Consider the following 27636-nt stretch of genomic DNA (forward strand, 5'->3'; position numbering starts at 1 on the left):
ATGAATATTGGGCTGAAGGAGGATAAGCAAAGTGATTAATCTAAAATGTTCTTGTGTTTAATTCAGATCGAAAAAAAATAATATAACATTTAGGGACAAATATACAGCCCAATAATCCAGCACTAGAGGACAAGATGCCAAATATCTCAACTGCCACCATTCTACTCCCCTTACTGCTCAGGTATGCAGGGACAAATGTCACCCACACACTACAGAACACCAACATACTGAAAGTGATGTTTTTAGCCTCATTAAATCGGTCAGGGAAATCCTTGGCTAGAAATGCAGCAATGAAACTTAGTAGGGCCAATGTTCCTATATATCCAATAACACAAAAGAAAAGGGATACAGATCCTTCATTACACATTAAAATAACTGTGTCCGTTTCTGAAAATGTATCAGCCTCAAAAAAGGGTGGGTGAGAAGCCATCCACACAGCAGAGATTACAATTGAACCCAGAGTGCATATTATAACTAACACAATGGACAGTTGGGTTCCTACATACTTCTTCAGCTTGCTCCCAGGCTTAGTGGCATTGAAGGCAATAATAACTGTGAGAGTTTTAGCCAACACAGATGAAACAGAAATAGTAAATACAATCCCAAATGTTACTTGTCGGAGGAGACAACATATCTGTGTTGGGCGCCCAATAAATAATAAAGTGCAGAGGAAACACAACATGAGAGAGATGAGGAGGAGACAGCTGAGATTTTGGTTATTGCCTTTCACAATTGGAGTGTCCCAATATTTCACAAAGATTCCCAAAACTGTGCAAGCTGTAATGAAGAAGATCAAGGCAATGGAAGTAAAACTGCCTCCCATGGTGTCTGTATAGGAAAGAAAGTTTACAGGTTTAAGAAGACATTCAGTTCTCTCTGTATTAGACTTCTGATATGCAGAACATCTCACACATTTTGCTGCATCTGAAATACAACATATCAAGATGTTTAAGAATAAAAAAAAAAAGAAAAACACAAAGACAGAAACATTTAACCTTTTTCAATTCCCTGTGATATAACGAACACAATAAACTCTGAGTAAAATGTGGAATTTATATTATATACAGGCTAACAATCTTGGATATCCCAAGATATTAATTGTGACAGAAACAGAGCTCCATAAGTATATAACTCTTTAAGAAGGAGACAGGCATTATTTGACAAACCATTTTACAGGAACATAAGGAAATAGAAGTAAGAAATAGCAGGTTACCTAAGCACCTTGGGATCCCAACTAGGTCATGATATAATCATTGTTTCTAAATATAATACAAGTTATATCAGTTATATATATCTAAATAAATATGTGCCTGCAACATGGGAGCAACTACCTCTGTCCAACAGGAGAGGTATTTTGGCAGGTAGCACTACCTGGGAAAAGTTTAAGAGCTCTTGGGGGAAAAGGGACTGTGTGTGACGTTAGATATCCCAAAACCCAGAACTAACCCCAAGGCCCCGGTCTCAGCTCAATGTTCTGCCTTTAACAACCGCCTTTCACTTTGGGAGCAGCTCTCCCCTACTTGGATGCCACCAGGTCTTAATGTGAGAGGACCAAGGGGAGAGTTCTGAGCGAGCAAGGGAACCATACATGCAACAGGAACAGAGAATAGAAGTGTGGTCAAAGAACAGGCCAGGTCAATACCAAATCAGGAAGTGCAGTACCAAAACAAGAGATGGAAGCATAGTCAAGGTCACAGGCCGGGTCGGTATAAAAAAATTACAATCACTAGACAGGATCCGAGGGAATGGTCAGACTCAGGCTAGGGTCAGGACAGGCAGTAGACAAGGTTTGGGCCGGGTCAAGAACAGGTCAGAATACTTGGAAAATGCACTCAGAAACTAAGTGAATAGACCTACATTGGGCAAGAAACACTTGCAGAGGAGCCTTTTAAATATTTGCCGGTGCACAATGACATCACACACAGCGATGTGTGAAAATCAGGAATTGATGTGCTGCCATTACATAGCCGACAGGTGCACCAAAGAGAATTGCAGCTCCCCAGCCTTGGATGCAATGGGCATCCTCATTGCACCCCCACTAAACCCCCAGGTGCTTTATTTACACTGTGACCTCTTTGTCCACCCAAGGTGGAGTGTTGATAATAACAGTAAATACCTGAAATACACCTAGTGAAAAATAGAGATTTATAGAGAAAATTTCCACAAATTTGTATTTCTGACCTTCAGAAATAACAATTGTCTACAACTTACCTGTTGTGTTGGACATTTCTCCATCTGCACACTTGATACAGTCATAACAACATGATGGTTTTCCTTCTATTTTAGATTTCCTGTATCCTGGGGAACAGGGTTTATTGCATTGAGATGTAGGAATCTACATGTGGCAGATATAAAGATTATTTAGCCTGTGGGCTAAGAATGTAAATATGGCTGTATCATTTGTAAGCTCAGTAAGAGTTTAACATAAAATGGGTTTATAAATTATGTGATTGAAGTATTTCTGACAATAAACAAAAATTGTTCCCTTCTGCGAGCAATCCAATATCAAATTCTTCTTCTATCTATCTATCTATCTTTTATCAAATCCAGTTCTCAGGTCTGCATTAGCACATTCTAAAAATCACACCACAGTTTTTTGTTTCTAATGGGAAGCACTGTTTACCCCAATTTTTACTCAATTACTGTAGGGACCCTGTACTGGTGATAGAGGGGAGCCTAAGTGTCTCCTCACCTTCCTCTAACCAGTATTTACTAACACAGTCAGTGCTTTATTAATGGGAGGAGCTGCAGGTCTCTGTACTCCAAAAACAAATGGCAGAGACATGTGGATGCAGCCTACAAAGTGCACAAAAAAAGCTAATTGGGACCTTTCTTTGCACACTGCATCCTACACTGTAAATGAGACCTATGGTGGCTTGCAACTGTCATTTGTATTTTGCACCCTGCTTGCCCCATGCTTAATAAATTACCAGTCCTCTTAAGCGTGACAAATGCAGATAGTGCTGTATTCATGGGAAACATGCCATTTTGGTAATCAGAGACCTGCAGCAATTTAAAAAAGTGCAACGTAGGGCAGAGCATGAAAGCATGGCAATTTGTGCTAGTTCTTTAAACACTATTGAACCTATTTACTAATATGTGGATCTACTTTTTTTTCAACCTTTAATAAAAGGACCTCTTAACAAAATGATTCTTATGATGTTAGGCAAATGTGCTTAACTGATTCTGGGACTGCAGGTCACCTAATTCATTACAACCTACTGGTTACATTTTCTAGGAGGACCTCAATATTTTTTTTTACCTAATAAAGGGCAGTAAAATGGTTTGCCCACGCCAGGGGCAACCATTCCTACAAATACATGAATTCTTCTAATTTTTATAACTTTGGGCGGCATCCAGTGAATTGTGATTTTATAAAATTTGATTCAGATCTTGCACATTCCCACAATGCTGCATTCCCCTAGAATCCTAAGCATCACTGCTTCCCTACAAATCAACACAATGTGTTTGTCATAGTAATCCTAAACTTCCCAAAGCCTTTTCAGAGACAACAGTTAATGTTACATAATTATACAGGGTTTTTTAACGATCAAATTCTTTGGAAATAGTCTGGATAAATGGGATGTTGTTAACGTTATGCAGTGAATCATAGATTTGGGGTTTGGTGATGAACTAGCAAAAAGTCTGTGCTTGTCCCTTCTATGGACATATTTTCCCCATTTATTCCCAACGCCCCTCCAGCTACATTACAGTACAATACACATACACACATTTAGAGAAAAATGATATAATTGTTACCTTTTTGAAATAAGGACCCCATACGTCATCTCTGCTATTTATATAAAACTGTTTTTCACTGTTTAATACATAATATTTTCCAACCTTCTGTCTCATAACTCGACCATTTAGTAGGAAAAACCACTTGACTATATCAAAAGCAGAAGGGGGCTCTCCATTGTCATTAAAGAAGACGGTGTCACCAGTAGATGTTGTAAAAGTCAAATTACGGATGTATTTATTTAGCTAGAATAGGAAATGTAATAAAACGTGTAAAATTGCCTTGGAAAGAATCTTTCTTAAAGGGATTCTGTCATGATTTTTATGATGTTATTTTTATTTCTAAATTACACTGTTTACACTGCAAATAGTTCACTCTACTAAATACAATGTAATTCCTAATCCAACAAGTTTATTTTTGTTGTTGTAATATTGGTGTGTAGGCACCATCTGAGGTCATTTTGCCTGGTCATGTGCTTTCAGAAACATCCAGTGCTGCACTATGGAACTGCTTTCTGGCAGGCTGTTGTTTCTTCTACACAGTGTAACTGAATGGGGTCGCAGTGGGACATGCTTTTTACTACTGAGTGCTGTTCTTATTTCTACCAGGGAGCTGTTATCTGGTTACCTTCCCATTGTTCTACTGATGGGAAAGGAGGAGGGTGATATTACTCCAACTTGCAATGCAGCAGTAAACTGAGTGACTGAAGAGTGACTGAAGTTTTCAGAGCACAAGTCACATGACTGGGGACACCTGGGAAACTGACAATATATCTAGCCCCATGTCAGATTTTAAAAAAATATACATAATACAAAATCAGTTTGCTCTTTAAAAAATAATGGATATCGGTGTAGAAGTCTGCTGGAGCAGCACTATTAACTGATGCGTTTTGAAAAAACATGTTTTCCCCTGACAGTATCCCTTTAAACAAAAAATATACATTGAATAATTTAATAATTTAAATCAGATACTTGAATGTCCCTGTAGTTCTTAAAAACAGCGTTGGACCACAACTGTAAAAATGCTTGTCACAGTTAGTAATTAGGTATTTCTTAAGATGCAAATGACTGCATGTAATCCTTACACTATACACACACACATCTTACAATCATTTTTAAATACCTACTAAACGTGCCCACTAGCTCGTTAAGAAAACAAGGGTGTTGAATGGGATCTGATCATATATATGATCTGAAAACTAACATAATACATTTTATAAGCATGTACAAATAAAACATCTAGAGATGGGAAGGTTAGTTTGAAGAGGGGTGATTTTAGGCTAGGGGGGTTTCCATGATGCTAATTTTATAGATTTTCCCAAAATTGAGGGGTATCCCTAGTAGGGAGGCCTGAAGCAGTGGCTGAGAAACTTAATGGCTTCTTAGAGTGTGATTTGGGTTAAAAACCTAAATAATCTTGAAACATTGGCTAAATAGCTGATACACGTTTGTTCTATATTCTTTCTGTCCTGCAGCAACTTAGTGCCATTACATTGTAAAGAGGCAGGTGGGTAGGGTTCTATTGAGTCTATAAATTATCCAGGGTTGCCAAACCTTTTATTTATCTGTAATAAAGTTTCTCATTAGTAAAACTCCTTTCAATCTTAATTTTAAACATAGCAGGGGGATCTCCAATAGTTTGCTTCTATCTGGCTGCTAGGAAGATATGGTTTAGGAAGTTTTTTTTCCATCTTGGGGATCACTTTAGGTAGGGGTCCCATAAGACCTTCATATGGGTCTTTCTGTAAGTTTAATTGTAACACTAAGAGGACCAAGTTATATACTCTCACCTCATATCTAACAACTCTTGGACAGATCCACCATATATAACTCATGGTGCCTGGCATCAAGCAGCCTTGGAAAAATATTTTTCTATCTTGACTGGGGTTAAATATTAGCAAAAGAACACCTTATAGCATTCTTCTGATAAAACAATATTAACAATATTAATATTTAAACCAGTCATCTTCTTTCAACCACGCTCCCAAGTCTTTTTACTAAGAGGTAATATATTTAATATTTGTAATATTTTGGGTGAAATAATATTACAGTAGAGAAATGATATAGCTTTGATGGCAGAGTATTGGGGGCATATTTTAGACTTTGGTTTTACCAGGGTTTATTACTAGTGCAATATTTCTACAATATGTTTTGTAAATTAGGAAATGATTTAAGTAGCTGGAATATAAGTATTGTTACATCATCTGCAAATAAGCTAAGAGTATGTAGGATCACTGTACCGCCAGTTGATTATTTTACAGTGAATTAACTGGGCTTTTGTTGTTATTATATAATTTTGCCAAAAACCCCTTTGCCTATTAGCCTCTTTTAGAGTCTGCAAGAATACGTTTTTCTTACTTGAGTCTAAACATCTTAGGATTTCCCCATCTCCCTGGAATCCCCATCAAAATACAGGCTTGCATCTCTTTCAATAATGTATTTGAATGTGTCTCTGAATATTGGTGTTGGGTGATTTTAAGTAATCTGAATCTGCCTTTATTTAGGACAGGTTTGGGTTGTAATTTAACTAGTATGTTTGGGAGGGTTTTACATTAATATCTATAGAATTGATAGCACTTGCCTTTCAAAGAAAATTTAACTTTTCCTTGAGTGAATGTAACATGTTACTGATTTAAATATAGTTACATAGTTAAATTGGGTTGAAAAAAGACAAAGTCCATCAAGTTCAACCCCTCCAAATGAAAACCCAGCATCCATACACACACCCCTCCCCAATTTTAATTAAAATTCTATATACCCATACCTATACTAACTATAGAGTTTAGTATCACAGTAGCCTTTGATATTATGTCTGTCCAAAAAATCATCCAAGCCATTCTTAAAGGCATTAACTGAATCAGCCATCACAACATCACCCGGCAGTGCATTCCACAACCTCACTGTCCTGACTGTGAAGAACCCTCTACGTTGCTTCAAATGAAAGTTCTTTTCTTCTAGTCTAAAGGGGTGGCCTCTGGTACGGTGATCCTCTTTATGGGTAAAAAGGTCCCCTGCCATTTGTCTATAATGTCCTCTAATGTACTTGTAAAGTCTAATCATGTCCCCTCGCAAGCGCCTTTTTTCCAGAGAAAACAACCCCAACCTTGACAGTCTACCCTCATAATTTAAGTCTTCCGTCCCTCTAACCAATTTAGTTGCACGTCTCTGCACTCTCTCTAGCTCATTTATATCCCTCTTAAGGACTGGAGTCCAAAACTGAACTGCATACTCCAGATGAGGCCTTACCAGGGACCTATAAAGAGGCATAATTATGTTTTCATCCCTTGAGTTAATGCCCTTTTTTATGCAAGACAGAACTTTATTTGCTTTAGTAGCCACAGAATGACACTGCCCAGAATTAGACAACGTGTTATCTACCAAGACCCCTAGATCCTTTTCATTTAAGGAAACTCCCAACACACTGCCATTTAGTGTATAACTTGCATTTATATTATTTTTGCCAAAGTGCATAACCTGCATTTATCAACATTGAACCTCATTTTCCAGTTTGCTGCCCAGTTTTCCAGTTTAGACAAATCACTTTGCAAAGTGGCAGCATCCTGCATGGAACCTATAGTTCTGCACAATTTAGTATCATCTGCAAAAATAGAAACAGTACTTTCAATGCCCACCTCCAGGTCATTAATAAACAAGTTGAAAAGCAAGGGACCTAGTACAGGGACCTAGTACAGAGCCCTGCGGTACTCCACTAACAACACTGGTCCAATTAGAAAATGTTCCATTTACCACCACTCTTTGTAGTCTATCTTTTAGCCAGTTCTCTATCCAGGTACAAATACTATGTTCCAGGCCAACATTCCTTAATTTAACCAGTAACCTTTTGTGTGGCACTGTATCAAATGCTTTAGCAAAGTCTAAGTAAATCACATCCACTGCCATCCCAGAATCGAGGTCTCTACTTACATTTTCGTAAAAAGAAATTAAGTTAGTCTGGCAAGATCTATTACGCATAAAACCATGCTGGCACAAACTCATAGTATTATGATTTGCTATGAAGTCCAGTATCTTATCCTTTATTAACCCTTCGAAAAGCTTTCCTACCACTGATGTCAGACTAACTGGCCTATAGTTTTGAGGCTGAGAACGGGATCCTTTTTTGAATAGAGGCACCACATTAGCAATTCGCCAGTCTCTCGGCACTATGCCAGATCTCAATGAATCCTGAAAAATTAAGTAAAGAGGTTTGGCAATCACAGAGCTAAGCTTACTAATTACCCTGGGATGAATACCATCTGGCCCTGGACCTTTGTTAATCTTAACATGTTCAAGTCTCTTTTGAATTTCTTCATGTGTTAACCATGCATCATTAGTTGTATTACTAGAATTGGGACTGTTAAGAAGGAAACCTTCACTTACTGGTTCCTCATTTGTGTAGACAGATGAAAAATATGAGTTCAGAATCTGCGCTTTTATTTTGTTTTCATCAACCAGCTGACCCCCCTCTGATAGTAAGGGTCCCACCCCTTCCTGCTTCATTTTTTTACTATTAACATATTTAAAAAATAATTTTGGATTTTTTTTACTGCTTGCTGCAATATCCTTTTCTATATCAATTTTAGCTTGCCTTATAGCTTCTTTGCATGATTTATTGGCCTCCTTGTACCTTATAAATGATTCGGCTGTACCAGCTAACTTGAAAGCATTAAAAGCACGTCTTTTCTTACCCACCTCAACACCAACGCTTCTATTGAACCAAAAAGGTTTTGCTTTGCAATGGCGTTCCTTGCTTACAAGTGGAATATACTGACAAGTATATTTATTAAGCAGCATTTTAAAGAATTCCCATTTTTGTTCTGTGTTTAACCCTGTGAAAAGCATTTCCCACTTAATATTTTGCAGAGATGCCCTTATACCGTCAAAGTTTGCACGTCTGAAATTTAGTGTTTTAGTTACTCCCTTATAGAATTGCTTCTGCAACAGAATCTCAAAGGAGACCATGTTATGATCACTATTCCCTAAATGCCCCTCACCCACACAAATGTTAGAGATGAGTTCAGTATTGTTAGTTATTACAAGGTCCAAAAGAGAGTTATTCCTAGTAGGTTCTTGAACGAGCTGGAATAAAAAGTTGTCATTCAGCATATTTACAAACCTACTAGCTTTTTCTGTCTTAGCAACCCCATTACCCCAGTCAATGTCTGGATAATTGAAGTCACCCATAGCAACAACTTGACCCAGCTGTGAAGCCGCTTGTATCTGCAAGAGTAGCTGGGCTTCATACTCGACACTTATACGAGGTGGTTTATAGCATACACCAATGATAATTCTTTTTGTTACCTTTTGCCCAGTCAAAATCTCTACCCAGAGTGATTCTACACCCTCACCAGTGCCAGCTATTTTTATTTCTTTAGCGCATGGCTTTAATTCAGGCTTTACATACAAACACACTCCTCCACCCTTTTTAATCCCTCTGTCCCTCCTAAAAAGGGTGTAACCATTTAAATTCACAATCCAGTCACATGTTTCATCCCACCAGGTCTTAGTGATACCAATTATATCATAATTTTTAGAGCATGCAATTAATTCTAGGTCACCCATTTTACCTGACAAACTCCGTGCATTTGCAGCATACAGCGGAGGTTACTACTTTTACTTTTGAAATGTGCATTACTTAGTGAAGAATTATATGTTAAGTTAGTATTATTCTGTTTTCCTTGTAACAGAGGGACCTCCTTAGCTGGTAAACTGTATGCCCCCCTCACTCCTCCCCCATGACCCCTTACTAACCCCACTGCCCCGTCTACACTAGCTTCCCCATAATCCTTTATCTCACCCACCCCCCCCTTGCCTAGTTTAAACACTCCTCCAACCTCTTAGCCATTCTTTCCCCTAGCACCGCGACCCCCTTCCATTGAGGTGCAAACCGTCACGGCTGTATAGGTTGTACCCCAACGAAAAGTCAGCCCAGTGCTCTAGGAACCCAAACCCTTCCTTCCTGCACCAAGACTTGAGCCACGCATTTAGCTCCCTAAACTCCCGCTGTTTTCCTAAACTTGCACGTGGCACAGGCAAAATTTCAGAAAAGATTACATTGGAAGACCTTTCCTTGATCTTAGAGCCTAGATCCCTGAAATCATTCTTTAAGGTCTTCCATCTACCATTTATTTTGTCATTAGTACCGATATGCACTAAGACAGCTGGGTCATGCCCAGCCCCACCCAATAATTTGTCTATCCGATCAACCACATGCCGAACCCTGGCACCAGGTAGACAGCAAACTGTTCGGTTGTAGCGATCCGGACGACAAATTACCCTATCCACTTTCCTAATAATTGAGTCCCCTACAACCACAATCTGCTTAGGCCTGACTCTACTCTCCTCCCCACCACTACTAGAGAAACTGGTCTCCCGGCTGTTAGAGAGATCAGCCCCATCTAGAATTGCCAATCCAGAGTTCATACTCCCATCATCTTCACACAATCTGGCAAATTTGTTGCGATGTATAATCTCCGGATCAGCCTCCATTTTCCTTTTGCCCACCTTAGATTTTCTAACTGTCACCCAGCTAGCTGCCTCAATATCCTGCTGCTGTTCTGTTCCCCCCAAACTATCTGACCCTGCTAGGTCCTGCTCAGTGAGCAAAAGACTCCTTTCAAGATTGTCAATCGACCGCAGTGTTGCAATTTGTTGCTCTAGTGCTCTAACTTGAGCCTCCAAAGTGGTAATTTGCTCACAACCACCACAGAGGTAAGCATTTTGGATCTCTTGTTCCAAATCTGCATACATATGGCAGACTGTGCACTGAGTCAGACCTTCAATCTTGCTAGCGCTCATTATCCCAGTTACAGATCAAAACAGGAAAAAATAAAAATAAATATATAAAATAAAAATGAGGGTTATAGACTGAAGGGTCTCTGTGAATGGCCATGATTGTGGACTGGACAGTGGGGACCATGTTTATCTGTTTTGGAGGGTCACTAAGGTAAGAAAAGCATCCTCAGCTTCTCTTGATAGCAATATTAGTTTTGTATTTATATAGTTTAAAAACATGTTTTAAATTGGTATAACTTGCCTCCATCAGAGGGACCATGTCTACTTGATCTGTATGGATAAGATGAAGCAAGTAGTGAATCAAGCTTTTAGCAAGATATCTGGCAAATATCCTGAAATCCATGTTTAAGCTAAGGGACAGATTTATCAAAGGTCAAATTTTGAAGTTATGTGAATTTTTTTAACTCTAATAAATTCAAATGTACTCACAACTTGAATGGGAGGTTATTTATGAAAAATCCCAAACGTCTAATATTCGATTGACTGTGAAAGACCCACAAATTTGAATCTAATTCAAATTGAGGTTTCCTCAGAAAAAGAAACTTGAATGTCAGGAAGGCAGTTAACATCATCAAATGGTTCAATGGACCTCTGCCATTGACTTGTAAATTAACTCGGCAGGTTTTAGGCGGCAAATATTCAAATTATAACTGTTTCCAGGGTCAAGGTATGATCAATCTTACATTCTAATTCAAATTCCAGTTGGTGATTTGACCCCGCAAAAAATTTGAATTCAAATTTACCATTCGAATCTTAATAAATCTGCCCCTAAAAGTTAAGCAAAAGCTCAAGCAGAATGTCGGGAGCAGAGTTTTGTAGGCAGTTAGGAACTCTCAGGAGAGCTGAGATTTGCATGAGAATTTCACTATTTGCTAAAAAAATCTAAAAAGATTGAACAGAAAGTGCGTAATTTTGTTTTTTCTAATCTCACATTTTTATAAATCTGCCACTTAGGATCAGGTAGTCAGTAAACAAGGAAAGAATTGGACACTTTTGAGTGGGTAAAAATACCTGAACTGAGAAAGCACCGTTAGTCACCTGAGAGCTAATTACTGATCAATTATATTGTATCATCTTTTTTCATCCTCCAAAGTGATTGTTTTCTGATCCAGCAAATAAACATTTATTGTTTAAGAACCACTGGCGTCCAACTGATTTTTCGAACCAGAGAGCTATAGTAAACTACAGTACCTTTCTTCTACCGAGGGCCCTTCTGAGTTGCAGAATTGCTCCTCACCTGGCTGGGCTAAGAGCAGGTAGAGGACAAAACACAGTGTCCCCTGTTGGAAGGTAACAACACTGCATTTACCAATTGGCTTTATGGTTTCACCTTTACTAATCTACTTGAATAGATCTTGTTTGGGATTTTAGCACCTCTGGATTACACCTATAGAAGCAAAACAGGACAGATAGACATCAGTGTTATAAATAACAACCTACCTGCCATGGCTTTATTTTTGCTGTCAAACTTTTTAATTTGTTTAAGTGTTGGTTAGTCGGTGGCTGAGCAGAGTAGAGATTGTGCAGGGCGTGTGCCAGTGCATAGACTGCAGTGTAAACTCTATAAGTGATTCTGTAATTGTGATTCCCATACACTGATAAATCTGCATCACTGAGAGTCTCATTCCCTGTGCAGTCTTTAGCCATTTCACCTGTCTTAAGTCTAAAACTGAAACGTCTTGGAAAATTGCAGCCAAATAACCATGCCCAGGTATTTATAGTTAAATCATCTTTGTAGCGATTAGGAGAAAATTGATGGAAAAACTGCTCAAAGCCGGGAATCGCTCCTTCCTGTATTAACAATGTCAACGATCCATTTAATGTGGTTTTAATTTCTTGATTTCTGAAAACCATAACTCTGGGGAAAAAAGACGACGTTATCCAAAATTTTTTTGGGAATCGATATATTGCAAATATATTTGTAAAGAGAAAACTATATTTTGTGCTTATATGCACGACAATCACATGAGCAGATGTTTTCCTGATTGGCCCGGCAATCTCTTCTGAATGACGGTAGCTGAAATATATTTCTCTAAGTACAGCAGTGAAAGCTAAACAGCCCCCATAACTGGAAAGTGCTGTACTTATCCTTTCCTGGGCTCTGTATCCAGTGTCATCATCTGATATAATGAGTCCGACCCATTTCCAGCCAAAGTGCTTCAGTATCTGCACAATCCCATCAATTTCTGCCTCCTCATTGGGGATAGTTCTGTAGAATGATGGAAACTGGATCTTGTCACTGAGTACTGGGTCTGTGGTGCTGTAACTGATCTTAAATATAAAGAAGGAAATGTATAGATGAAACTTATACTATCCAATGTACTTCAGAAATATCAGGCTAAAATCACATTTTATAAATTAGTGGATAAAAATTCTCTTCTTATATAGCCTTGGGGAAGAGGAAGTGCTGTATACATTTTTAAGGGAAACATCCTCTTTAAAAGTATTATTAATATAACAGAAATGGTGGCCCCCAAAAAACTGAGAAATATAAAAAGGATACTTTTTGCAATGCCCCCCCCCCCGCAAAGATAGTTTTACAATTCTGTTTGGGAGATTATTTAATTGCCAGTATGCTTTGGAGAAATGTATCTGATTAAAGGAGAAGGAAAGGCTAAAACTAAGTAAGCTTTATCAGAAAGGTCTATATAAATACACCAGTAAACACTCAAAGTAATGCTGCTCTGAGTCCTCTGTCAAAAGAAACACCACATTTCTTTCCTTCTATTGTGTACTCATGGGCTTCTGTATCAGACTTCATGTTTTCAGCTTAAACCTCCAGGGCTAGGGCTTGAGCATGCTCAGTTTGCTTCTCTTCCTCCTATCCCTGCTGTAAAAGTGATGTCACACCAAGCTAATATGGCAGCTTCTATCCTAAACAAACAGACAGTGTCTAGAGCTGTTTACTCAGGTATGGTAAAGCATTCTAAGGAATAAAAATGGCGTTGTAGCTTGCACTATTGGGGCTAATCTGTTGGCAATAAACTGTCTTGGAGCTTTCCTTCTCCTTTAAGTGTAGCTGCAAACTTAGATATGTGGGAAACTAATAGATCTTTAACCTTGAAGATTGGGGTATACATGAGCAATAAAGCTGAATAAAGCTGATTTTTTATTACAGGGAGTAGCGTGGATCCCATGCATTTCCAAGCAACTTTATTTTCAAAAACATTGGTGTGTATTTGATAAGAGTGTGTTGGCAGTGATAAGAGGCTTAGGAGATGATGAGTGTAAAAGGGGAAGCGATACAGATAATTTGTTGTTAAGAAAAGAACAGAGGTATATACTTACATTGAATACCATATGCCCAAAGGGGTTAAATGATAGGACAGAGCTGACACCCTTATAGGGCTGGTTCACATTTGAATTAAAGGGATTCTGTGATGGGAAAAAATTATTTTAAAATGATCTAATTACATAACTGTTTGACATCAATTCTGTGTGTTGTGTGACCCCAAGCTTGACAAGTTGGGCCAGAAGAGGGGTGTTTCAACTGTTTTAAGGAATTACCAAAAGAGGATTAATAGACTGTTTAATTACTTTAGCAAAAATCCAAATCCTCCTACTAGAGGGTTTTTAGCAAGATCATAATCAGATTAATATTTGGCAACATGACAAATGTGGCTTTAAAAGAAACACGAGCCTCAAAGAGGTTCTCCTTTCATTAGTGGCAGCCTCCACTGAAACCAGTCTAGGGGAGAATAATTCAGACACACAAAATGCAGATCTTTTAAAGTTAAATGTATTAGCTTTGTTCTTGCTTTCCTTGCAAGAAAGTGAAAATCAGATAAAGGCTGAGCTTCTCCAGGGCTCCATATCAAAAGAAAATAGTAAATTATGGATCTACTTGCCTGTGGGTATCTAAACATTGATGCAATTTGGGCAAGGGAGAATTTTGTGCTAGAAGTCACGTCTCCCAAGTATCCCACTAACTTTGCCTTCTGCCAGCAATCATAATTTGGAATTTGAATTCTTGCTCCAGACATTATGGCCAACATATCGTAGAGAGTTTTCACTTCATTTGCACAAGAGTCATATATCTTGTATCCCAGGGAAATATTCGGTAAAATCTTTGAACTGTTATTTATTTCATCAACTGCAAATTGGAAAGCCAGATAATGGCGATAGTTTTGGAACGATGGCCTGGTGGATATATTTACCTTTAATTAATTTATCCAAATAAATCGTATGCTGTAATACAGAAGTAGCTCACAGGAAAATCTATTATTTAGTGAAAACAATGATGAATTAAGAAGATCATTTTGTCTATTCAAATAACTACTGACAATCAATGTTTTTTTTATCTAAAATTTCCTTATCTCTTGATTAACACCACAAACATTCTTTAAATAGGTTTCAAATATTTTTTTGTATTGAACAATAGTAAAAACATGAATAACAGTTATATTTAAGAGGCTGCTAACAAATGAGCATTATTTAAATGTGACATTATCCTGTGACCTTTTCTGAACTTTCAGAACACTTTAATCAGGAGTAATAATGCAGATTTCCAAGTGCTAGCATAAACAATAAATGAATTAAGAAACATCATAACAAGTGTGATTGTAATTTTGATGTTTCACAGTCATTCTGGAAAAAAGGCTTTTCGTGCAATCGTGATTTGTTAACACGATTCATATTTATTGTTTTTTTTATTTAAAAAGCAATTGAATTAAAATAAAATTTAAAAAATTATTTAAAAAAATTTAAATTGAAAATTGTGCCACCTAAACCTGTCAAGATGCCATAGCAGTCAAACAAGTTGAAGTTCAGGGTTTCACCCACTTCCTATTAATTTCTATGGGATCTTTAGAAGTGCATTTATCATTAAGTGACAGTTAGTGTCCACTATTTGTTAAATACGCCTCTTGAAATCTGATAGGAATGAATAGAAAGTGGGCACATTTTTTTCATGGTAAACTCTAATCTCACACTTCGATGAATCTGCCCCTATGTAATCACAGTGAAGCCATTAGATATTTGCTCAGAAATACGAAAGCAATTGCAGAATTTATTTTAAAAAAATGTTAGTGTGGAAAATATTGCCATTAAGTTTTGTTACTTTTTTTTCACATTTGTGATTATTTTACTGTGATCATGCAGATATTGATAAATATGCCCCTGAGCAGTTTTACAACATTCATTCATATAATTTCAACTAAAGGTATGGGATCCATTATCCAGAAAGCACTGAATTACAGGAAAGCCGCCTCCCATAAACTCAATTTTAATCAAATAATTTACATTTTCCAAAACTATTTCCTTTTTTTCTATAATAACAAAGCAGTAATTTGTACTTGATCCCAACTAAGATATAATTAATCCTTTTTGGATTCATTTAATGTTTAAATGTTTTTTAGCAGATTTAAGACAAGCTGATCCAAATTACAGAAATACACATTATCTGGAAAACTCAGGATAACAGTTTTAATTGCAGTGCTTACTTAGAGATAATTTAGCTGTGGTTTCAGCACTGGAATCTTGCTACTACCAGGTTTTTGAAAATCAAATATAAAGATAAACCAGGCACTTTAGTTTCTCATTATCTTAGTCACATGTTCCCTGTTAATACCCCACATACCTCATTGCTTTATGGTGTCATTACCCATTATAGTTGTATGGTGAAATGTTGTGTGAACACGTATATGCTTCTCTAGATATTTTTAAATAATTTCTCACTGGCTGATACAGCAGTGCTTTTCTATCGCTGGAATTATTTTAGCCATTTAAACAATACACTGGTGTAATTATGATGATTCTTTTCCCATATTTCACTTGTAGTATGTCCACAGTCTTTCAACATAGGGAGAGGACAAACCGAAAAGTATTATAGAGCAGGCACTCAAATAAAGGCAATATTTCACCAAGTAGTTGTAGCAAAGTAAAAAAGGTTTATTGTTTTCACAAAAAGGCTGTCGACACAATACACCTTTTTTACTTTGCTACAATTACTTGGCGGAAGATTGCCTTCATTTGAGTGCCTGCTCCATAATACTTTTCGGTTTGTCCGCTCCCTATGCTGAGGACTTCGGTCAGTGCACCTGGGCCACATCCCTAATGTGGGGAGTAATAATTCTACTTTATGGAGACCCTCTTCAAGTTTTGCTATACTCATGAAAAACCCAAATAACTTTTTTTTTGGGCTTTATCCCGAATTGCTCAAATTTTTTGAGGCTTTTAACCCAAATCACTTAAATTTTTCAAGTTTTTGCCCGAAAACCCTGAAAAAGTAAGATTTTTGGGCTAAACCCAGCTCAGACCACAGAAACTTCAAATTTACCTACACAGGACCTCGACAGGTCTGAGATGGCGGATTTTCAGATTCAGGCGTTTTGCAGCATCGGGGTATAATATACTGCTGCTGGGGTAAAATTGAGTTTTGTAGTAAAAATAAATAAAATTTTTCGAGATTTTAACATTCAAATAAATAACCCCCTTAATATGTGTTAAGCTAAGAAAATGTGAAAGACAGGTAGTGCTATTGGTGGAGAAACCTTTCCCTACAAATCAATATAATCAGAGCAGGGCTAATGTATACTGTAGCTTCTGTACATCACATCTCAGTAAATAACACAGAGACAAGTACTTACTGTGCACATGAATATTCAAATGGATATGATTTATATGAATACCGCTGTAAAAGAATATATTCACTCAACCGTAGAAAAGCTGCAATAACAAAGTCTCCAGCTTTAAATTTGACTGGATAATAGTGACCTCTAAAAGTGCACCCATGTCTGGAATTGATCTGATTGCCGGATGCCGCTGATACCTCTGATACCACAAGCAGCAATATTATCAGCGTTAGCATGTTTCTTTCAGTGGAAATAGACAGGTACAGTAGCAGCCTCCCATAATGTCATTCTCCAACAGCAGAGCCAAGTTATACTTTCGGCAGGCTCTTAAATATCATTTTCTAGTGAGAATTTTAAGACAAAGTGTGTTTGTGAACTTTTTAATCGTAGTTCACAAATACAAGTCCTAAGGGAATGAGCTAATATCAGCACTGAAATATAAATGTCAGAACCTTGTGAGCAGGAGAGAGAGGGAATTAAAACACAAATCAGGAAACATATAAATATCTGAAAAATGACATATATTAAATGGCTGCATTTGTGCAGGACTCCAGTGTCTCCAGCAACCCTGTGATTAAACCAAATTGTTTATTACATAATGTTGGGGTGTGAATGTATTCCAAAATAATTCAGCACATTTACTGCCTCAATTAACTTAAACATTTTACATCAATGTTGCAATTGTTTGTTCTTAAGATTCAAAACATTTCCATCAGCACTGGAGAGATGTTGAAACGGTTATCAGTTGAAAAGTAGAAATGTCACTGAAGTGATAAAATTCTGATGAAATCCAATTATTTATATGTAACATTAACATAATGGACTGGGAGGAAAATATCAGTAAATGTGTAATTTTGCCAGGGATGTTGATCTTCATCACAAAGGAAATAATGACATTTCTTCTACAGGAATTCATGTGGGTCAATGTTCCCAGTTACAAAAGGGAAACACAAGGATTATCATGTAGAGCAGTGCTGTCCAACTGGTGGTCCACAGGCCACATCCGGACCAAAACCTCCCCTTGTGTTGCCCCCAGATAAAGTCTACCTGCTGTGTCTGCTTATCTTGTGGAAGCTTTACATGGTATCAGTACTGAGATTAACTGACCCCTGCATTTTTTACACCCTAATTCAGACAGTAAACTCCTGCATTGTTCACACCTGCAACACCTCTATTTTTCACACCCCTAAACCCTATACTTTTAACACCTCTAACCCAGGCTGTATCAAGTGTGAACAGGTGAACTTTCAAACTGCTGGAGGGGCTCCAGCATTGTGTCACTGTATGTAGCATAGTATGAACTGTTCATCTTAGAGTGGTCCTGCTAGGCTTCTCAGTATCCTGCTGCATTCTGCCTTCCATATGCTCCCTGTGTGTGCCATGATCTATGCCTGTCCTACTCTGCCTGTGTGTGCCATATTCTGCCTGCCCTATGCTCCCTGTGTGTGTCATACTCTGACTGTCCTATGATACCTGTGTGCCATACTCTGCCTGCCCTATGCTCTGTGTGTGCCATGCTTTGCCTTCTCCATGTGTGCCACGCTCTGCCTGCCCTCTGCTCCCTGTGTGTGTCATACTCTGCCTGCCCTATGCTCCATGTATGAGCCATACTATGCCTTCCTTATGTTCCCTGTGTGTGCCATATTCTGCCTGCATGTGCCATACTCTGCTTGGGTAAGGTGAACAAAGCCCCCAAAGTGTTTAATCATATGCTAGGGGTTGCTGCATTATCCACAGGGGAGGAGGAGGCATATGGATTTAAGGGTATGTCCTAATATGACTTAATAATTTTTTTTCATATATGAGTGATACCATACCATGTCCATCCTACCTGTGCCTAAATAAAGCAAATGCCTGCATTGCCAGATACTTGTCCTTTCTTCTCCCCAATGCTTGTTTCCTCCTCCCCATTCTCTACTTTCCAATCTAGTGGACAAGTACCAGAAAGTCCCATAACATTGCCAAAAAATATATATATATTCGCCCACTATTTCAACCTAAATTACGTTTTGGTTCAACTTCATACAACATACAACAAACTACAGCATGACACCCTAATAGGTTGTTAAAATTTACTGTTAACATAATGTTTTCAAATCTTTTAGCTGTATATGTTATTATTATGCAGAAATATTTTTAAAAAAAGTTTAGTCTACATGTACTTTTTTTAATTTCTCCTAGGATTCTGATGTTGAATCAACAGAATTAAGCACTTCTGAGGTTTGTAGTTGGTCATGTATTTCAATATATATATATATATATATATATATATATATATATATATATATATATATATATATATATATATATATATATATATATATACTGTATATATATACTGTATATATAAAAACACAAAATCAATAACAACACAAACTTAAATTATTTTAATTTCTTTTCACTTAAGGACACTGAAGATGAGAGTGACCACAATGACCTAATAGACACTGTCTGTGACCCGATGAGTATCATTAGTTGTCTTTAGCAACAGCTTTGGACTAATTCTGCTCTGCTACCCACTGCAGATATTTAAATAAAAATTATTTTCTCTTTACTAAAAGTTGGGCTGGTATAAAGGCCCATCGTTATCGGTAAATGTCCTCCCAATCACATCTTTAAACCTTCCGAAAAGATATGGGACCGTTGAGATGAGAATACTTTCTGGTTCAAATACTACATTATAATTACATTATAAGTACATTATAATTTGGCCTTCTTATGGGTTGTGTATGGCTACCTTTTCTCCATATGCAATTGGTTTATTTCAAAATATTAATTAATTAATTATATTAAATGATCTGGAATCACTATATGCTGGGTTTAGGTCTGTAAAGAGAGTTGGGGAGCAACACAAGCATGAAAAAAACTGGGGGTGCCAAACATGGGCTGTGATTGTCTATTTGGTAGCTCCTGTGTAAACTGATATCTTACAGGAGATTCTGTTTTGCAGTAGATCATGTTTTTATACAACCAAAACTTGCCTCCAAGCCAGAAATTAAAAAATCAGCACCTGCTTTGAGGCCACTGGGAGAAACATCCAAGATGTTGGTGAGCAACATGTTACTTATGAGCCACTGGATGGGGATCACTGCTGTATGGCCTATTGGGTCCAACATTCTTGATGAAAATGTTAAAAACTCCAGGATTGGCAACACAAACTGGTGTGTTTGCAGTTTATGTGTCTCTATGCCTACATTCACTGAATCTATATGTTGTCATGAGCTTGATGATCTAAAATAACACCTCAGTGAAGACATCTCCTGCATTAACCAGCTGTAAAAGAGATAATACTGTGTGAGGATATGTTAACATTGATGATTTGATTCCATAACAAAGTTTCAGCAAGTCAGTTTAACGAACACAAGCACCGGTATGTTATCAATAAAAACCGTCTTGAGCCAAAAAAAAAACATTTATTTGAAAAATATAATTCATTTATTGCATAACACAATACAAAGTGATGTTATTATTAGGCTGTACAAAGGTAAAACACTATCATAGGTAAAATGTTGCAGTCTGGTGCATTTTTGACTTTCCAGGTTGAGCAAGTGTATCCTCAAATTTTAATCTTCAGTGCAAGCCTATTAGGATGGCATACGGTAATGAACACACCTACTACTAAAACTACTGTACCGAGAGGTGTTCATGTACATTTCAGTTCAATAGGAAAATATAGATACTGTAGATGCTTGGCCACCATTGAAGCTTTGTCTGGTTTTTGTAAAGGTGCAATATTTGGAGGTAGCTTACGGTGATTGTCAATAGTGGGTATTTTGAGGCGGCATGATGCACATTCGACTACATCTCGAATTATCTCGCACATGAACATTTAACTTGTTTCTTGATACACTGCCTTTACCACTAGGGATGGGCGAATTTGACCCGTTTAGTTTCGCCAAAAATTCGCCGCCGGTGAAATGTCGCCGACGACCATTAAAGTCTATGGGCGTCAAAAAAAATTTGACGCGCTGTGACATTTTTTTTTGAACACGACGCCATACAAGTCTATGGGCGTCATTTCCGCAGAGAAACAAGGTGAAAAAATTCGCCCATCTCTATTTATCACCCAATTCTTTATAGCCCTGCTAAATTCAAGTTTGTGTTGTGGTGCTCCCAAAGGGTCACCACCATCACACATTTTTTTTTTACCAATGCTTGTCCATGGTTGATGTTGAAATGATGGTCTAAAATGGCCAGCTGTGCTCTACATAGCATCCCATCGTTTGATCGTATAGACTTGTGTCTATCAGTGCAAACCATGTTCACATTAATGCCCTCCTGTAAGAGTTTTACTAACAGCTTTTGAAAAGCAATTTTTTCGAGCAATTCGGAAGAAATATCTGCTTGCACTTACTCAACACAAAAATCAATGATATATTTTGACTTTGTATCCAAAAAACTTTGCAGAAAAGCCTGGGCTGTTGCATGGCCCATCTCCAGCTACTGTATACAGCCGCATCTTTTATCTTGTCTATAATTCTGTTACGCTGCAAATTCCAGTGAAATTTTACAGTAGGAAATATATATATAACTTTTGATTCTGGTAATGTGTTGACTTTCCAATGGCATTTAACCCATAAGCTTAAACGTGTTAGACACTTTTATCAAAATTGGATCCACTCATAACTATTGCGGATGACAATAATATATTGCCAAATGGTATTTTTCCCTCTTTTGACTTTCCCACAATCTGATCTTGTGTGACTTTTGACAAACAGCATCTGCAGAAAGAAAAGAGCCTAAAACATGCTTCTCTAATTTTTCTATTGCGATGCCACATACTTTACATGGTAATAATAATGAATCCAAGCAAGATTCAAAGACTATGTATTTTGGCTCAGTAACATTATTATTTACAATAGCAGGTAATGTTATTTCACTTTCTGAATATACACTACTATTCATTGTTATATCTGTATTGTTATCTGATTGTCCTGTCTCATCTAAAGACTGAGGAGACATGCGTGATTTCTTTGCAACCAACTACTTGCTAGGGGGTTGGCCACAGCTTTTATTTTAAACATGTTATTATTCTTTCCGTTAACAAAAAACTTGCCATTAGATCACCAAACATCAATTATTCAAATGCCAGCCACCATGGCCGTGTAGGTAAAGCCAATACAGCATTGATAACAAATGGCAAGGACACCGTTTTTTACCCTGCCATGGAGGAGTTCCTGTAAACATGCAACTCCAACCCCCACCCAAACACGAAAGAGCCTCGTCGATTCTATCCTGTAAACCAGAAATGATATCCAAACTGATATCATTTAAATGGACGCCATCCCTTAACATGAGGCCCTGAGTATTACCTTCCAACTGTCGGTGCCAAATTGCTATTCCCACTTTTTCTTGAACAAAAAGGAAGATCCTTGTATTAAAAAGGTGCCTGGCCCTCTCGATTGCACCAAGGTCCCTTGCGCCCCTCCAACATAGCCTAGGACGGATTTCTGACCAAACCATGATCATCTCTGAGAAAAAGGCTTGAAATCTGCCCATATCAGATTTTATAAGAGGCAAAAGCTCCACTACGCGGACCCGGCCTAGGTCATTGCCGCCTGTGTGAATTACCAGTACAACTGGGGGTGGGGTGACTCTACTAATTGCCACAACTAATTGCCACAATGTCTGGTAATACCTGTAGCCAGCGTAAGCCCCCATGCCCCGCCATTAAAAGTGTACCCCAATAAACCCCAATGTGTCTCTTTCTGGAGGAAATGATGCTCTCTGGAGTGCCCTACCAGCAAAGCCGTCGCTGTTGTAGGTCCTGAAAGAATTTAAATCTGGATGTACATTATTTGCAAAACACGCTGATTTCCAATGACCCAGCTTTTTTATTTGAAAATCCTTGAGCCCGCTCAGGCTTGACTAGCTGCACCGATGCAGAATAAGTGAGTCCCAAATTCAGCCTGATTTAGCCAAGTTTGCACAAGCTACACTTAAATATGGACTGGAATTGAAAACAGCTCAACGGAACCATATAGGTTTGATAGAAAACGATCACCCGTGGACCTAATTGCTGAGAATTCTGAAACTATGGTAAATGGACAGGCCGGGCTGCCTATGGCTATTAGTGGGATCCAACACCCTTGGCCTAAAACATATGTCTTTGACCTCCTAATGTGCAAGCAAATCTTGACTTAGTGGCATAGGACATCACTTACTAACAAACCCCCATTTTTTTACTTTGCTGGGCGGGACTAGCTCACTGACTCTCAACACTGCAAAAAACGCTAGTACAAAATTCATCTGAATAGAGAGAGCTCATAGGAGGACTGCAGGCAATATTAACAAAAGCCTTTGCAATAGTGCAAAGGACACTGGTCTCCTGGACTCTTTTTGGACATAGCTCCATCTCCGGCCCTTCATGGCCTGGAGTATTTTGTGACATCTTCCACCCCAGTAAGTTTTAACAAGAAAGCTAAGGCCGATAAATATTTTCTAGTGACTGCCACAGAGCGGCCTCGACACCGAAGCTGCAACATATAATCAACTACAACCTGAAAACAGTTCTCAGATGTCCAAGGGGTGCCATGTGGGAACAAAGATACCCACTCTACCCAAGCCTTACGATGCGCAACCCATTTAGAAGGCGCCACGAAGTTCATACCAGGCTCATAAGCTGCGTTCCACTATCTCCCACAAGGAAGTTGGGCATTCCTGCCTCTGGGACTAACTCTCTGAATCTCTGCCACTGTGAATGAGAGAGCATCAGCAGCTGCATTGGAGACCCCTGGCACGTGCTTAGTGTGAAACCCGATGTTGTGCGTTAAACAAACAGCACCAGCTGGCGCAATAGAGCTAAAACAGAAAAAGAAGAAGTCAAATTGTTAATTGAAAAGACAACGCTCATGCTATCCGTCCAGAAACATATTTTTTATTTGCCATGACAGCACCCCACAGTTCAACCGCCACCACAATAGGGAATAGCTCAAGTAGGGTCAGATTCCTGCAAAGCCCAGACTCCGCCCAGTACTCTGGCCAGGCACCAAAACACCACTGGTCGCCTACGATGGCCCCGAAACCCACTGAACCTGCTGCATCAGTAAACAGGGATAAGTCACTATTAGGTACATCAAGGCTCATCCAGCAAGACCTCCCATTGTACACTAGTACTACAGAATGATAATAAGAAAGTGATAGGGGGGATTTTTCCTCTTTTGTGGCCAGTGACAACCTACAGGAAAAAACCCTCCCCATAAGCATGATTCTGCATGCAAATACCAGTAAGCCTAATAAGGATTGAAGCTTTTTCAACGTAACTTTAGATGCAGCCTTGACTTGTTCAACTAAGGCCAGCAACTTAAGTATTTTTTCACTCGGAAGTTGGAACTCCATCTCCATGGTGTTGATCTCAATGCCAAGAAATGTCAAAACTACTGTAGGTAATCAGCGAGAGGGACACCACCAGTGAAAAAAAATTAAAGGTGCATAGCAGGCCAGGGCAAATGTTGTTGGACGATGGGCTTACAAACAAGAAGTCATTCAGGTAGTGGGTTACTGAACGGGAGCCTGACTCACTTCTAACGACCCACTCCAGGAAAAAACTAAAAATCTTGAAATAGAAGCAAGAGATTAAGCAAACCATTGGTAGGCACATATCATAGTAAAAACGGTCTTCAAAAAAGCACCCCAATGGATTGAAACATTCTTTGTGGATTGGCAGGGGTCAGAACACTGATTCAATGTCAGTCTTAGCCAGGAGTGCCCACCTGCCAAACCAATGCAATTGCTCGATCAAATGGGGCATAAGACACCGAAGCATCTGCCTTACTAATCCCATCATTAACGGATTCACCTTTTGGGTAGGATAGGTGATGTATTAACCTAAACTTACCAGGCTCTTTTTTAGGAACTAAATATCTGTTTTACCGCACCTACTAACAAACAATCACTGCCAGATAAGAAGAGAAGTATCAACTGGTAATGGATGTGCAGACAATTGTGTTACAGTTATTCCATTGTTTAATACAGTGTATTTTTCCAAATCTGTCTTTTATCTCTCTAATATTTTTAATAAAAGCACAGATAGTACACGAACCACAAGGAAAAGTACCTGATGGGTGATTGGATTGATTTGATTTTTTTCTTAACAAAGTGACTTCGAACCAACATGTCACGAAGATTGGGAGCACGTCTAGAGGTTAACTATGGATACAAACCTATATATGCACACAATTTAGAATCAGTCTGTAGTATGTGCCAATGTTTTCTTAGGATAGTTTGATGTTATCCCACTGATTACAATAGGTAGTAATGAATCTCACAATTTCCTGATTTGCTTTTCTCTTTGAATTCAAAGTGTCAGATCCTGGGGTTCTGAAGGCTCTAGATCGACCTTTCTTAATGATTTTGTTGCTGTATCCACGTTTCTTAAGTCTATCTGACATTTCTCTGGACCTCTGTTTAAAGATATTGTCATCAGAACAATTTCTCCGAACTCTCAAAAGTTCTCCAACTGGGATGGCTTTTTTGACATTAGATATATGATGACTGGAGAAATGCAATGTAGAATTGGTGACAGTTTCTTTTCTGAACATGTCAGTTTGTAGAAAACCTTCTTTATCTTTTATAATAGTAATGTCCAGAAACTCTATCTGATCTGTACTATATGTGTAGGTCAATTTTAAATTGAGATTATTGTCATTTAGAAAGTGGAAAAATTCATTTAGAGATTCGGCTGAGCCTTCCCATATAATGAGTAGATCATCTATATATCGTAGCCATTGATTAATATTACATGTCCATTAATCTGTATTTTCAGAGAAAACAAAAAATTGTTCCTACCACCCCAAAAATACATTTGCATAGGTGGGTGCGAAGGGTGCTCCCATGGCAGTTCCTTGTACCTGCAGGTAATATTTGTCATTAAAAACAAAATAATTATAAGTCTAACAGAATTGTTGCAGATCTGTCAAAAATGTTCTGTAATCAATATCGTAATTGCTTTCACTCTCAAGTAAATCATATACAGATTTAATCCCCATCTTATGTTTAATACATGTGTATAAGGATGTGACATCACAGGTGACCAGTAAGGTCTTGTCATTTACTTTGAAGTCTTGTAATTTGCATAAAACATCTCCTGTGTCTTTTAAACAGGAGGGCAAAGAAACGACAAAAGGATGTAATTTCATGTCAATGTATTGTCCTGCTATTTCACATAAATTGCTGTTACCTGATATAATTGGTCAGCCAGGTGGTTTGTCTTTATTTTTGTGAACTTTAGGTAACATAAAAAGGTAGGTATCCTTGGGTTGTGATTAACCAATGCATTATATTCTTGGGAGGATAATAATCCTGAATCTTTAGCATCCTTTAACAGGGTATTCATTAGGGAAAATATTGGTTGGATTATGATATAATTTCTGATAACACTTTGTGTCATGTAATTGTTTTAGAGCTTTAGCTATATACATATTTTTGGGCCAAATAACTATATTGCCACCTTTATCTGCGGCCTTGATCACTTTATCATCCATTTTTGTATCTCATTGATGGCTCTTTTTTCTGAAAGAGACAAATTATCAGAGACTCTATTATCAGGTAACAAACTGAAATCCTTCATTACTAGTTCTCCAAATATCTGTACTGCTGGACATATTTGAGTAGTTGGCGTAAACGTACTTTACACTTTAAACTTTAAGCACTTTATATTTAACTAACCAATGAATTTATAAGTATTTATAACTACAATAATGAGACACATGATGAACTGAAATGAATTTTTGACATACAATGTATTTTTGGATGACCACAAATTGATTTTGTACATATATAACACATCAATTTAACTTTCTCTATTTCACATTATTATGATATATGGATGGTGCGACGCATTATGACTCTTCTGTTAGTTCTCTCTCTGTTTACATTCTTTTTTTAGGAACTGCTCCCAAAGGGCAAACCCTCAAGTTAGGAAAAGGTAAAGAATCAAAGGGGCCCTCTATTCTGCCCAGCTCGACTTCCTTTCTTAACTTCTCTGACACCACACCCTGATGTTCCTTCGCTGACTTGAGGTTATTGGCAAATACTGGTTTAAATTTTGTCGTGAGAACGTTCACTGGTGTTCTCTGTCCTACCTGGGACTAGAGGGGTTGGCAGGGTCTTGCCCTTTTTAAAACACCTGAGGGCTGAGTGGGCTCCCCAACAAATAGAGCACTCATGTTTAAATTTGCATGTCCCGAAGAATCTGCAGTGCCCTTCATTGAAGAGCCAGCAAACCCCAGGCAGTCTGGGGGCTGCAGAGCTGGCCTCTAATTGCCCAGTGGCCCCTGGCAGAAAGGGAGGGGGGCGTTGAGCCATCATAAGTCTAATCCACACATCTGTGGCTTTCATGTCCCAACCTAGATCTGGTTGAAGAGCAAGCTTCCTTCGCAATTCCTCTTCATATCGCCACAAGGCTGAACCCCTGTGCACTTTATATCCCCATAAATAAGATCTTGATGTGCAAAAAACTGAGAACACTTGTCTGGGTGTTTTTGACCAATAACACCTGCCAGCACGGAAAAGGCTTGAAGCCAATTCCCAAACG

At 38.2% G+C, this 27636-nt stretch overlaps 1 protein-coding gene across 1 annotated transcript; it reads right to left on the reverse strand.

Annotated features, from left to right (window-relative positions):
- On the reverse strand, positions 1-25642 carry LOC108716268 (vomeronasal type-2 receptor 116). The gene is made up of 9 exons (XM_041563819.1): positions 25370-25642; positions 25159-25250; positions 23780-23903; positions 12615-12801; positions 11768-11810; positions 10772-10880; positions 3844-3984; positions 2212-2335; positions 1-924 (listed from the first exon to the last, which is right to left on the reverse strand). Exons 1-9 carry the CDS (start codon positions 25640-25642, stop codon positions 41-43), a joined length of 1977 nt encoding a protein of 658 aa, XP_041419753.1. The 3' UTR covers positions 1-40.
- Between the last annotated feature and the right edge of the window lie 1994 nt (positions 25643-27636).

The sequence above is a fragment of the Xenopus laevis genome, chromosome 5L, assembly GCF_017654675.1.
Source record: "Xenopus laevis strain J_2021 chromosome 5L, Xenopus_laevis_v10.1, whole genome shotgun sequence".
NCBI lineage: Eukaryota > Metazoa > Chordata > Amphibia > Anura > Pipidae > Xenopus > Xenopus laevis.